Source organism: Cololabis saira, chromosome 19, assembly GCF_033807715.1.
Source record: "Cololabis saira isolate AMF1-May2022 chromosome 19, fColSai1.1, whole genome shotgun sequence".
NCBI classification, from domain to species: Eukaryota; Metazoa; Chordata; class Actinopteri; order Beloniformes; family Belonidae; genus Cololabis; species Cololabis saira.
This window is the reverse complement of record NC_084605.1, coordinates 14098846-14111336: the sequence shown is the minus strand read 5'-3', so window position 1 is coordinate 14111336 and position 12491 is coordinate 14098846. Positions and strand designations below refer to the sequence as shown.

At 40.7% G+C, this 12491-nt stretch overlaps 1 protein-coding gene across 1 annotated transcript; it reads left to right on the top strand.

The window, feature by feature from the left end:
* Positions 1-129: 129 nt before the first annotated feature.
* Positions 130-11882, top strand: LOC133418767 (kelch domain-containing protein 1-like). The gene is made up of 13 exons (XM_061707599.1): positions 130-451; positions 1861-1931; positions 2179-2299; positions 4444-4556; positions 4719-4809; positions 4893-4991; positions 7381-7455; positions 7956-8014; positions 8123-8235; positions 8880-8952; positions 9158-9242; positions 9721-9800; positions 11529-11882. Exons 1-13 carry the CDS (start codon positions 335-337, stop codon positions 11671-11673), a joined length of 1242 nt encoding a protein of 413 aa, XP_061563583.1. The 5' UTR covers positions 130-334; the 3' UTR covers positions 11674-11882.
* The last annotated feature ends 609 nt before the right edge of the window (positions 11883-12491 follow it).

The following is a 12491-nucleotide window of genomic DNA, read 5'->3' as shown; positions in this document are numbered from 1 at the left end:
GGGTTGTAAAGGTGCGCGCCTCCCCTCTGGTCTCCATGGTTACCGCCGGAGGAAAACTTCCATTACTCGACCTCAGTGATGGGAGGAGCGATCCGACTGGGACAACAAGCCTGAAAAACACGTTTCACAAGTCTGCAACACAGTCGGCTTTGCTCTCAGCCAGATCAGCTGTTTGGGTTTTTCTGCAGACGGCTGCTGCGCGGGTTTTCCCTCCTCCGGTGCAGGATTTCAGCTGGCGTTTCCCGTCTGAGCTGCGCGGGGAGGGAAGTTGAGGAGAGGAGAAGGGAGGGGAGGCGCGGTAGGCGGGCGGCCGGAGTCCTGGTCCAGGTCCAGGATGGAAGCTGCGCCTGGAGTCGCTGCGCCAGGAGCCGCTCCGGGGAGCCGGCTGGAGAGGAGCAGCCACTCCGCCTTCATCAGGGACAACACGCTGTACGTGTGGGGGGGCTACCAGGTGAGAAGCGCCTGTTGGTTTACCTGCGCATGGCTTGAAGCCAAATAGTCAGTACTCGAGTTGTAAAAAAGAAATCAGGGGGGATGGTGGATTTTATCATATGGGGACAGATTATTTGTGCTGATTACAAATAATATAATATATTACAAATAATAGCAGTGACCAAAACACCTGCAGAAATACTGCAGGAATGACAGCAGCAGTTAAGTCAAAACACAACAATAGAAAACAGTTTTCTGAACTTATCAATATGACTCTGTCCTTCACAGGATAAGTAAAATGGATCTCTGCAAAAACTCAAAATAAGAATATTTGTCCTATTTCTAGTTAGAATGTCTCGTTTTAGTAAAAAAAATCTTATTTCACTTAAAACAAGACTCATCCCTGGGAGAAAAAAAAACAATTTTCACCTGTTTCAAGTAGATTTTCACTTGAATTAAGTAGAAAAATCTGCCAGTGGAACAAGATTGTAATGAGAAGATAAATCTTGTTCCACTGGCAGATTTTTCTACTTATTTCAAGTGAAAATTTACTTGAAACAGGTGAAAATTGTTTTTTTTTTCCAGGGATGATTCTTGTTTTAAGTGTGGGGGGATGATTTTGACCGTTTTTATTTCAGGGGGGATGCCATCCATCCTCATCCCCCCTCAACTCGAGTACTGCAAATAGTGTGTTTTTTATTGCCGTTTAAGACACAAATACATAATGTTTTTGGCTTTTAACGAAATGAAACCAGTTCTTCAACACAGGGTGGAACTTTATCAGGAAAAAATCTTCATAGTTTTGATGCCAGTCATAGTATTCACTGGAAGGAAGAGGTGGAGCAGTGCAACAAAGACAATAACAATCAAGATAATCATCATGTGTCAAACTTTTAATTGGTTTTGTGTTTAATAATCATTTTAGAATTATTTAAGCTGGACTAAGTCTCTGAAGATTGTCCTCTGTACCCAATTTAAAAGAGTATATTATTTATATATATATATATATATATATATATATATATAAAAATATATAGGTCATGATCTCATACAACATTTACTTGGTGATCTCTGAACATTTTCATCAAAACATCTGCCCACTGCATGAAGTGGATGTTTCATTATAAATTGGGACAACAAGATGTTGTGTGCACCTCCACCTCTGCAGCAGTTCATTGATGCCCTGAGCGGTTTCAACAAGAAAAGACAACTCAAACTTTATCTCATTGCTGTCAGTTCAAAGTCTTCCCACGGTTCATGCAGGAGTATAAACTGTCCAAACGCGCCCAAGAATGGGAAGGCTTGCATGTTTTCATCTTCCAGCTTTGAGCTGAAATCGTTCTTTTCCGTTTTTTTATTTGTGTGTATAGGAGATAAAAGTAGAACTGGGCTGTATTTGATCATGTTTTATCTGCTGCTTCCCGGTAGGTAGTTGCTGGACAGGACGTCCTCTTGCCCAGTGATGAGATATGGCTCTGCGACTTAGACAGCGGGACGTGGTAAGATAAGAGGCTGCTTATCAGTGCAGACGAACACCGTGTTGCTTTATCTTAGAAACAAAAACACAGACCTAGAGCGCATGTGTATGAATATGTCCAAAAAATTGAGATAAGACACCACTGTTTTGTTGTTGCTGGTCTTTGTAATGTAAACTGAAGACAAGCCATACTTGATTAACTTAAACTACACACATTTTCATAAACATTACTGTTTCTGTTTTCCACTCGTGTGCTTTCTGTGAAACAGGGAGTGGAAGGAGATCTCTGGAGACGTTCCTCCAGACCTGTCAGACGCCTGTGCGTCTAATCTGAACAACACTCTCTACATCTTTGGAGGATGTGATGCTGCAGGAGGATACTCAAACCAGGTGGGCGAGGACGGGTTGGACCCTCACTGTTCCAGCTCCTGACGCTCTACCATGTAGACGTATACAGGGGCGAAAATCCCATTTCATAGTTGGGGGGGACAATAAACAGTAACATTTTAGAGAATAAATCCAGGGGGGGACAAGGAATAAAAGTTTTAGCCTTCCTTTAATACAGCATTTTGACATTTTCAACTCTATCTCGCAAACAGGCAGAAGACCTTTCTTAGAGTAATACAAAACAATGGTATTAGGTGGAAGGTGGCAATAATACAGCACATCTGACATAATACACTGCAAAAACCCAAAATCTTAACAAGAATATTTGTCTTATTTCTAGTTAAAATGTCTCATTTTTAGTTAAAAAAAATTTCATTACACTTAAAACAAGACTCATCACTGGAAAAAACAACAATTTCCACCTGTTTCAAGTAGATTTTCACTTAAAATAAGTAGAAAAATCTGCCAGTGGAACAAGATTGTTTTGCTTAGAAGATAAATCTTGTCACACTGGCAGATTTTTCTACTTATTTCAAGTGAAAATTTACTTGAAACAGGTGAAAATTTTCAAATAACAAGTTATTTTTCTGGTGATGACTCTTGTTTTAAGTGTAATGAGATTTTACTGTTTATTATTATTTTCGATTTCGGTTTCGGCCACAAATTTTCATTTTGGTGCATCACTACTAAATACTACTGCATTGTTCCAAAATTATTAATTCTGTCTCAAATTATTCTAGGGGGGGACAGCTTTACTAATGGGGGGGACTTGTCCCCCCTGTCCCCCCCGGGATTTTCGCCCCTGGACGTATACCTGATCAAGGACGACAAACTGAAGAGAGACGATTCCGGTCTGAAATATGAAAATCTGCCTTCCTTATAGATGAAGGCTTTGCCTCCCGTGCTGCTTTTGGAAAGCCAGCAGTACGGGATCTTTAAGATACAGTGGTGCATGACTCTAACAGGCTTTATGTGAGAGAGAGATTTAAAATTCTTTGGTCGCTTTAACAAGTAGCCAATGAATGGAGCCATCACAGGGCTAGTTCCAATCAGAAATCATTCTGAAATATTTCTGAATCAGCTGGAAACCTCATAGAAACCGAGACATCATGATGAGGAGTTATAGATGTGCGGCTCGGAAGAATCGCACGCATGAACGGTTTCCTCTGCATCAGTCCAACACTGGATCCATCTAATGTTGGCAGCATTACAAAGGTTCAAAGTTCTCCTAGAAACCGGGACAAATCCTGGTCAAAAAACCAACTGGAAGTTGGACCTTGGTGCCTTGCAGTGCTCTGCAAAGTAACGACACGATAAATGTCTTAGGCACAAAAACTAGCTTTGAGTTGAATTTAGCAGCAAATATGTTCCTGCCGTTTGATCTTTGTCCCCTTTCTGTGTCTGTGTGTGTATTTATAGCTGTAAAACTGCAACCTGCAGTCCACAGTTGAGCATTCTTGCTCGATATCTTGTAAAACAATTTGTAACAAAGCGAGGCTCTACGAGTCCCTCCTGGAGAAAAAAAGGTGTTGTGTTCAGATTTACACATTTGTCTCTGACTTGGGCTGACGGCAAGTGGACGAAAACATTTCTCCTAAACATTGTTAATCATGCGGCAGAGGGAATGCCCTTCCTTCCTGAGGCTCGGTCTTCTAAACAGAAGCAACGGGCTCAGAGATGGACAGATATTTCTCTCTCAGGGAAACGGCCTCACCTCTGATTGAGTGTCATGGTGGAGGAGCAAACTGGGACAAGCTGATGGTGTTGGGCAGTGTCCTCTTCCTGCAAGCAACCACTAATGTCAGCATGTATCAGTTCAGAACCTGCAGCTGCTAATGTGTTTTAGTTTTCTGGTGAGATGGGAACAGAGTAACGTTGCCAGATTCAGGTGTGCAGAAGCGAGTCGCTGTTATAAAAGGAGTTTTGCATGTGTAGAAGGAGTTTTTAATGCTGGGTATAAAGAGAGCATTTCCAACTGACGTTTGTCTTGTCTGTTATTACAAGCAGCTTTTCCAGGCTCATACCAGACTCTGTGGATACTGGAGATTAACCAGTTTGATCCTCAGGACTGATAGCTGACATGAACGTTAGAATGAGAGAAAAAAGCCCGTTAAAGCTTCTCCTAAGATACAACCTTGTGTTTGTAGATGTTCAGCGTTGACGTCTCCCAGCCGTGCCTGTCCTGGAAGAGGGTGACGGACACCAAAGGAAAGACGCCGTCCCCGCTCAACAAACACTCCTGCTGGGTGCACAGAGACAGGTCGGTGGGAACTGGCAATGCTCCACACGCCAGTTGCACACGGAAAATAGCTGGATCTGCTTGTGCAAACGGATGAAAATTAGCTCCAGTCGGCGGCACCTCCTGTTTGTTTTGTTGCCATTCGTGAACTTGTTTTTAAAAATAACTTTTCCACTCTTGCAGATTAATCTACTTTGGTGGGTATGGCTGTAAGACCATGGGAGAGGTGCAGAGCACGTCGTCTTCAAGCTTCGTGGTAGAAGAGATGTCATGGGTGAGCTCAGCAGCATTTGCTCTGTTGACTTTCATTCACTGTTTATTTCTTTGACGTTTTGATGTTTTCTTTTTTTTTTTTAGACAACAATTGGAGACACTTTATTTCGGTGCTGGGGATGGAACAACGAGGTGAATGTCTTTGACACGCACTCGGCCACGTGGAGCACGCCAGCGACTCAAGTGAGTGGAGCACCAGCAGGATCTGGTCTGGGTTTTTGCTTTTCTGTTGGTACGGGATGGAGTTAGGGCTGTGCGATTAATCGATTTTAAATCTAAATCGGATTTATTAATCAAAATCGATGTTAAAAAAGGAAAATCGGAAAATCGATTTTCCTTTTTTGCAGCTGGCTGCATTACAGACAGAGCTCGTCTAGTCATCTTTGTTTGGTCAAGAAAATTGTAAATGTTGTCACTTTACTAAACTCAAGGAGGATTTACAGTATCTTTCAATTGCACTTCATTCCCAATAGAGAAATTTGTTTGCTATTTCTCTTTAAAAATAAAGATAAAATATTTTAAACAATTTATTCCATTGTCTTTTGTAGATTGACCAAAAAAATCGAAATCGAAAATCGTGTTTTTAGAGAAAAAAATCGGGATTTTATTTTTGTCCAAAATCGCCCAGCCCTAGATGGAGTTAAACTCTGCCACCCTGCAGTCATGTTCTGAGGCTGCATTTGTAGCGAGCAGTGCCCAAGCTGAGAAAGAAAAGGCTGCTGATGCCTACAGGAGCAGGAATAAGAGGCCGAGGACCAAGTATTGGGGGAGAACAGAGCACAGGCGCATCAGGATGGCACTTCAAAGCTGCTAATATCCAAACTGGGCCTTTTGGTCAAGTCAGCCATGAAATCTGTAACTCTGCGTGCTTGGTGAATGTAGCTTTGGACCTCCTTCCTTGGCAGTTTCACAACCATTCACGCTTCAAACCTGGTGCAGAAGTGACGGGAGGGTCAGTGACTCACATGTAACTGAGCTCCCCACTAGTCGATCTGAACTGATGATGCTTTCTGGATCAAAGGCGAAACATTCTCAAGACCAAGGAAAAACAAATTAGTTGCCTTGATTCAGATATATATCTACACTAGGGATGGGCGGTATGGACAAAAAAATGTATCACGATAATTTCTGGCATTTATACCAACAACGATAAAAAAAATACCAATACAAAAAGTGTCATCAACGGGAATCTTTCTTTCTTTCCTTCTTTCTTTCTTTCTTTCTGGCATTTATCCCAATAACGATAGTCGTTTCTTTCTTTCTTTCTTTCTTTCTTTCTTTCTTTCTTTCTTTCTTTCTTTCTTTCTTTCTTTCTTTCTTTCTTTCTTTCTTTCTTTCTTTCTTTCTTTCTTTCTTTCTTTCTTTCTTTCTTTCTTTCCTTCTTTCTTTCTTTCTTTCTTTCTGGCATTTATCCCAATAACGATAGTCGTTTTCTTTCTTTCTTTCTTTCTGGCATTTATCCCAATAACGATAGTCGTTTTCTTTCTTTCTTTCTTTCTTTCTTTCTTTCTTTCTTTCTTTCTTTCTTTCTTTCTTTCTTTCTTTCTTTCTTTCTTTCTTTCTTTCTTTCTTTCTTTCTTTCTTTCTTTCTTTCTTTCTGGCATTTATCCAAATAACGATAGTCGTTTCTTTCTTTCTTTCCTTCTTTCTTTCTGGCATTTATCCCAATAATGATAGTCCTTTCTTTCTTTCTTTCTTTCTTTCTTTCTTTCTTTCTTTCTTTCTTTCTTTCTTTCTTTCTTTCTTTCTTTCTTTCTTTCTTTCTTTCTTTCTTTCTTTCTTTCTGGCATTTATCCCAATAACGATAGTCGTTTCTTTCTTTCTTTCTTTCTTTCTTTCTTTCTGGCATTTAGCCAAATAACGATAGTCGTTTCTTTCTTTCTTTCCTTCTTTCTTTCTGGCATTTATCTCAATAATGATAGTTCTTTCTTTCTTTCTTTCTTTCTTTCTTTCTTTCTTTCTTTCTTTCTTTCTTTCTTTCTTTCTTTCTTTCTTTCTTTCTTTCTGGCATTTATCCCAATAACGATAGTCGTTTCTTTCTTTCTTTCTTTCTTTCTTTCTTTCTTTCTTTCTTTCTTTCTTTCTTTCTTTCTTTCTTTCTTTCTTTCTTTCTTTCTTTCTTTCTTTCTGGCATTTATCCCAATAACGATAGTCGTTTCTTTCTTTCTTTCTTTCTTTCTTTCTTTCTTTCTTTCTTTCTTTCTTTCTTTCTTTCTTTCTTTCTTTCTTTCTTTCTTTCTTTCTTTCTTTCTTTCTTTCTCTCTCATTTCCTCAATTTATCGTTTTTACCGTGAGATGGCAAATTCTTACCGTGGGGAATTTTATTGACGGTTTATCGTGAACGGTAAAATATCACCCATCCCTAATCTACACATATCAATAGAAACACTATTCCCTGATGGCTCTGGCCACTTTCAGGAGTACTAAACACCCTGCACTGGTTGGAGGAATGCAACAAGAGTTTAGGATTTTAATGTGAGTTTTTATTTTAAGAGACAGCTGATGTTTTTTTTACACCATAGCTCATCTTAATATGGAGTTTAAGGGTTTTTAATGCTGTGTTCCTGTCCAGGGTTCTGCTCCTGCCCCGAGAGGCTGCCATGCCAGCGCCCTGCTGGGGAACAAAGGCTACGTCACCGGTGGAGTGGTGAGTTTACTGGAACCCTCATGCTTCAGCGTGCCTGATGTTTTAGAAAGACCTGTGCTTCCTACTTCACTCTAACAGTTTAGTTAAGACTCTTTCCTGTTTCAACATCCCTTTCCTATTGTGCCCCGACGTACAAAGCCACATCCAGTGAAAAATGGTTTTTCTATGAACTTGTGGAAGACAGCAGCTGGTCTGCACAGAGCCCTGACCTCTGACCCCTGACCTCTAACTCTCGGAGACTAACTGGAGCCACATATTAATCACAAACCACTTTGTATTTGTTCTGTCATCACCTCCCCAATATTAGATCATCTGCAAAATTTAGAAATTATTCAGAAAAGGGTAAGAATGTGTTTCATTTAACGGTATTTTAAGTTTAAGATGTTATATGATGCATCAAAAGTCACTAACGGCTAACGTCTGCTCTGTTTGGATGGATATTAAAGTCAGGCTATAGACACTTGCTCTCTGAATGTTCCCTGTGTTTATTTTCTCTGCAGGAGACAGCAGAGTTAGATGTTTTCTGCTTGGACTTGGAAACATGGACCTGGGCTCAACTGTAATTTCTTTTTTCTTTTACACATGTAATAATTATTTATTCTGTGCTGTAAATGTTGAACGTGTCCGTGGAGACGTAGCTGGCAGTGATGCATCCTGTTTTCCTCAGTGACATCTCCTCCTCTTGTGCACCTCTGGGCCGCTCCATGCACACCATGACGCCGACATCGGACCACACGCTCTTCATCTACGGTGGTCTCGGCTCAGACGGAAACACTCTCGGTAGGTCCCGGCCCCGTGTCAAGTATTGATCTCCAATACTTATTCCAATGTATAATATGCTTCATACTCATTGTAAAATTTCCAAACAAACGCAAACTATCTACCGTATTTTCTGGACTATAAGCCGCTACTTTTTTCATAGGTTTTGAACCATGCGGCTTATACAAAGGTGCGGCTATTCTGTGGATTTTTCTTCCACCGCTAGGGGGAGTGCTAACCGGAATTAGAATAAAAACTAAGACAAAATAAATGCAAAGAAGAATACGCTACTTCTTCTTTAGCAGATAGAAGTAGAAGCAGATTTCAAACAGATAAATAGATGAATAAATACAGGTTATTTTCTCTTGGTTCTGTCCCGTTTTAATCAGCAAAGTTGCTGCCGTGTTAAAAGACACTGTTAGGAAAGGATCTATTTAGGTACAAACATGTACATCATTTACAGCTCAAAATCCTTCTGTACATGTAGTAAATATCTAATCTAACAACATAAATATCTGCGGCTTGCATATCTTTTTTTCTAAATAGAGCTGATGCGGCTTATATACAGGTGCGGCTTATAGTCCAGAAAATACGGTAATTTAAACTATGAAGACAAAAATGTGTTATCTGCATGCGTTTATTTATGTTTTTGCACTTTCTTTTAGATGACGGCTGGCAGTTTAACACGCTCAGCAGAGAGTGGGCCAGGGTGGCGCACTCCCACAAGGACAAACCCAGGTTAATGGTTTCTCTTTTGTGCTGAAATTCTGCATCTTTTAAGTAAAATTCAGATGTAATTCATCAGCTAGTTTATAAGTGGAAACGTCCAGTTTACTTGAAGAATCCGTGCTTCTGATAAACAAAACTCATGTGTCCCTGCCAGAAGTTGAACTCCGGGTGGAAAAAGAAGACATGTGATGTATGTTTGTCCTCCTGTCCTCAGGGTGTGTCACACAGCGTGCCCGGGCAGTGACAGCGACGTCGTGGTGTTCGGAGGAAGCAGCAACCTCTGCATCCGCGTGGACTCTGTAAGTCACGAGAACTGCTCAGTTCCCCCTTCTCATTGTTGTTCTTGTTTACACAGCAAGCATGTAGGTAAAATGTCGTCCTTGCAGGCGTGAGCGAGAGACCAGCACATGACAGTTTATCCTCTTTAAATATACCTTTAAAACCTCGTTACATCTCAGGTCATTTGAGTGAACCAATGACAGCTCAGTGACTTAAATCTGTTACATAATTCTTCAGCTTAAGTGGCTTAAGGACTCAGAGTATGAAGTCCACCTGTGGTGCATGGTAACGATTTCACAAGTGAAAACAAGTGTATGTTTGGTTTCTGTGTAACTTTACAATGATGTGTCCAATATGCACCATATTTTAATCTCAAATATAAACCTCTTTAAGTGGCATGCAGGGAGGGATTAAACAGGGTTTATACTCCAAGTTTGTATTTGTACTTTCTACAAAAAATTAAACCTCTGAATTATTTACAACCTTTCCTGGTTTCAGATGGCTGTTCTGAGGGCTCCATCGCAACATCACTGCAAGGACGTGCTCATCTTTCCGACGCAGCCGTACTCGCTCTTCAGGTACCACCAACTTTACACATCTGAACGCCACAAGTTCTGAGTTTGAGCTGAACAAAAAGGTCTGGAGGACAAAATGCACAACATGAGGTTGTATCTGTCACTGAACATTGTGACATTGTTCCCAGCTCTTTACAACATGATTAAACAGTTTCAACTGACGAGACGTTTTAAACACCTGCAGCTATTTGTACGTACTTACTCTAGACTGTAGTGCTTTCTGTAAGGAAAGTTTCACGGTATCATCCAAACAGAGCCACCGCAAGGGGTGTGCGAACCGTGCGACCGCACGGGGCCTCGCGCCCCAAGGGGCCTCGCGCTATGGGCCGTTTTTTTTTTTTTTTTTTTTTTTTTTTTCGTTTTTTTTCTCGTTTTTTCCCTTATAAATATCAACAGTCACATTCCATTAGAGACCTAAATGTGTACTAGTCTGTGCATATCAATAAAATATATGTGCAATGATGCGCGTGTCTGTTGTTCAATACAACTGATCAGACCAAGCGCAGACACAAGCTGCTCTGATCCAGACGGGTGGAGTTGGAACAAACTGTCACACAATGTCTGAAAATGGAAGAGTTTAATGCCTCTCTGAAAGGCTCGTTTGATAAATTTGTTAGAAAAATCACCAATCCGACCGGGTCTCAAGCAGCCGTGGGGCCCCCCGTCGAGGCAAGTCAAATGATGATGAGGCAGGGGAAGGTATCCAGTATTTTGCTAATTGGAGAGTTAAAATTGCGCATATAGACACCCGATCCAACCCAAAAAACCCAAAAATGTTACGCACGCTCGCTACGCTCACGCGCGAGGGCCCCCCCTGGCCATTTCGCACAGGGCCTCGCAAATCTCCCAGACGGCTCTGCATCCAAAGCACATATTTGCTATCCCTTCCTCATTCATTTTGCATGTGTGAAATAGGTTTGTAAAATCTGAAATTCAGCCATTTCAGAGGGTCAGCTGCTCCAGACTTCAGTCCCAGAGGAGCAAAGATGGAGGCACCTGCTAACATGTCCTAACTCATGAGCACATTGTTTGTATTGTCTCCAATTTCACATGTTTGTCTGAAATTGTCACATTACAGTTTTGTTTTAATAAAGCCAAGACTAGGACTTTCTGTAAGTGCTCCTACAAATATAAAAGTGAGACTGTTGTCTGGCATGACGGTCAGAGAGGTTTTAGGGGTGTTCTGGTTGCGTTGCTGGTCTGCTGTGCAGCGGGTCATCATCTGCAACTATCACACAGTGAAAAACCTGCAGCTCAAGAAGTCCAGCATGTACTCGTCCTAAATAAACACAAGTCATTAGATGATACAAATATGGAGGGTTTACGGCTATGTGACAGTTGAACATGTCCTTTCCTTTTAAAAAATGCAGACTTTTAATCCTCATATTGTACCAAGTCAGTTGGATATCAATGATTTGGGTTTCCCCTGGCTGACGGCTTTCAGCTTTAATAAACTTTACCATTTACATTGTTACATTTTCAAACATTTCTGGTCTGTTTCTCTTTTATTTTATGGGAATATTGGAAGATGCAGGCTGTAAATCAAAGAATTAGTAATCTTTTATACATTTTCGAGCCTGAAATGTTGGAAATGAACTTTACAGGCTTCTATGCAAAAGATGTCATGCTGCTGAGCAAATAACCCGTTTCATCCGACGAGTTACTCATTAATACATGGAAATGATGCAGTGTGTGCACCTAAAACAAGGTGTGTTCTTCCTCTTTTTCCAGATTGTGCGAGGATTTTATCGGAAGAAACCCGGAGCTGTTCAGGCGCCAGCTCGTCTGGCTCCCCTCGAAGCTGCACAGCAAAATTAAAAAAAGAGCGGCCTTCTTCTCCACCACGAAGCCAGGTCTTACTGATCTTACAGCCTGAAGGACTGTCCATTTTACTTATGAGATTCTGAGCCAGTTTCTTATGAAATGTGCATTTTTGTCTCGATTATGTTTTTACTAACTAAACTGGACGGTGCTACAATTTCTTTGTTTTAACTTTAAACATTTGTAAATAAAGTCTTTGTTTTAGACACTATAGATAACAGTTTAATGGTTTAACGTGCACTTAATAAAGATACTATTGATTTATTTGTGTTTTTTTTTTACTTCAAAATGAGACATTTCTTCACTTCCTAAAGGGGAAAACTAAACATAGTCTCAGGTTCCAGTACTGCACATCAGCTCTGTGGAGTCTGGAGACTAAAACAAGAAAAAGTTTTGATCCATTACTTGGGTCTGGAATTTGATATTAGGAGTTGTTTGACTGGCGCTACCATGAAGTTCAAGGACATCTCGATGAGGGTGAAGACCAAAATGACCCTGAAAAAAACGTGTAACCCGTAAAAGCTGTCAGGAGAGCCTTGAGTGAAGACTGAGCTGCATGAGGCTGGCGAGTGGCACAGTGAGTCCTAATAAGTAGGTTAGTATCAGATTGGAAAAGATTAATTTGTTAAATGAATTAATCTTGCAGCTCATGAAGACAAATGCCTGGCTCTTCTTCTACACACAGACAGTCAGTGATGTAAAATACAGCCTGTCTCTTATCATAAGCTTGTTCAAGTGTCAGACATGTTAACGGTAGCAAGTATCCTCTACACCCCTCACCATGTGTGTACATATACTGTATGTGTTTATGTTTAAAACTTTAAAGGTTCCTCCACGAATTACATTCAATTTCTGAAAAAAAGAAGCAACGAC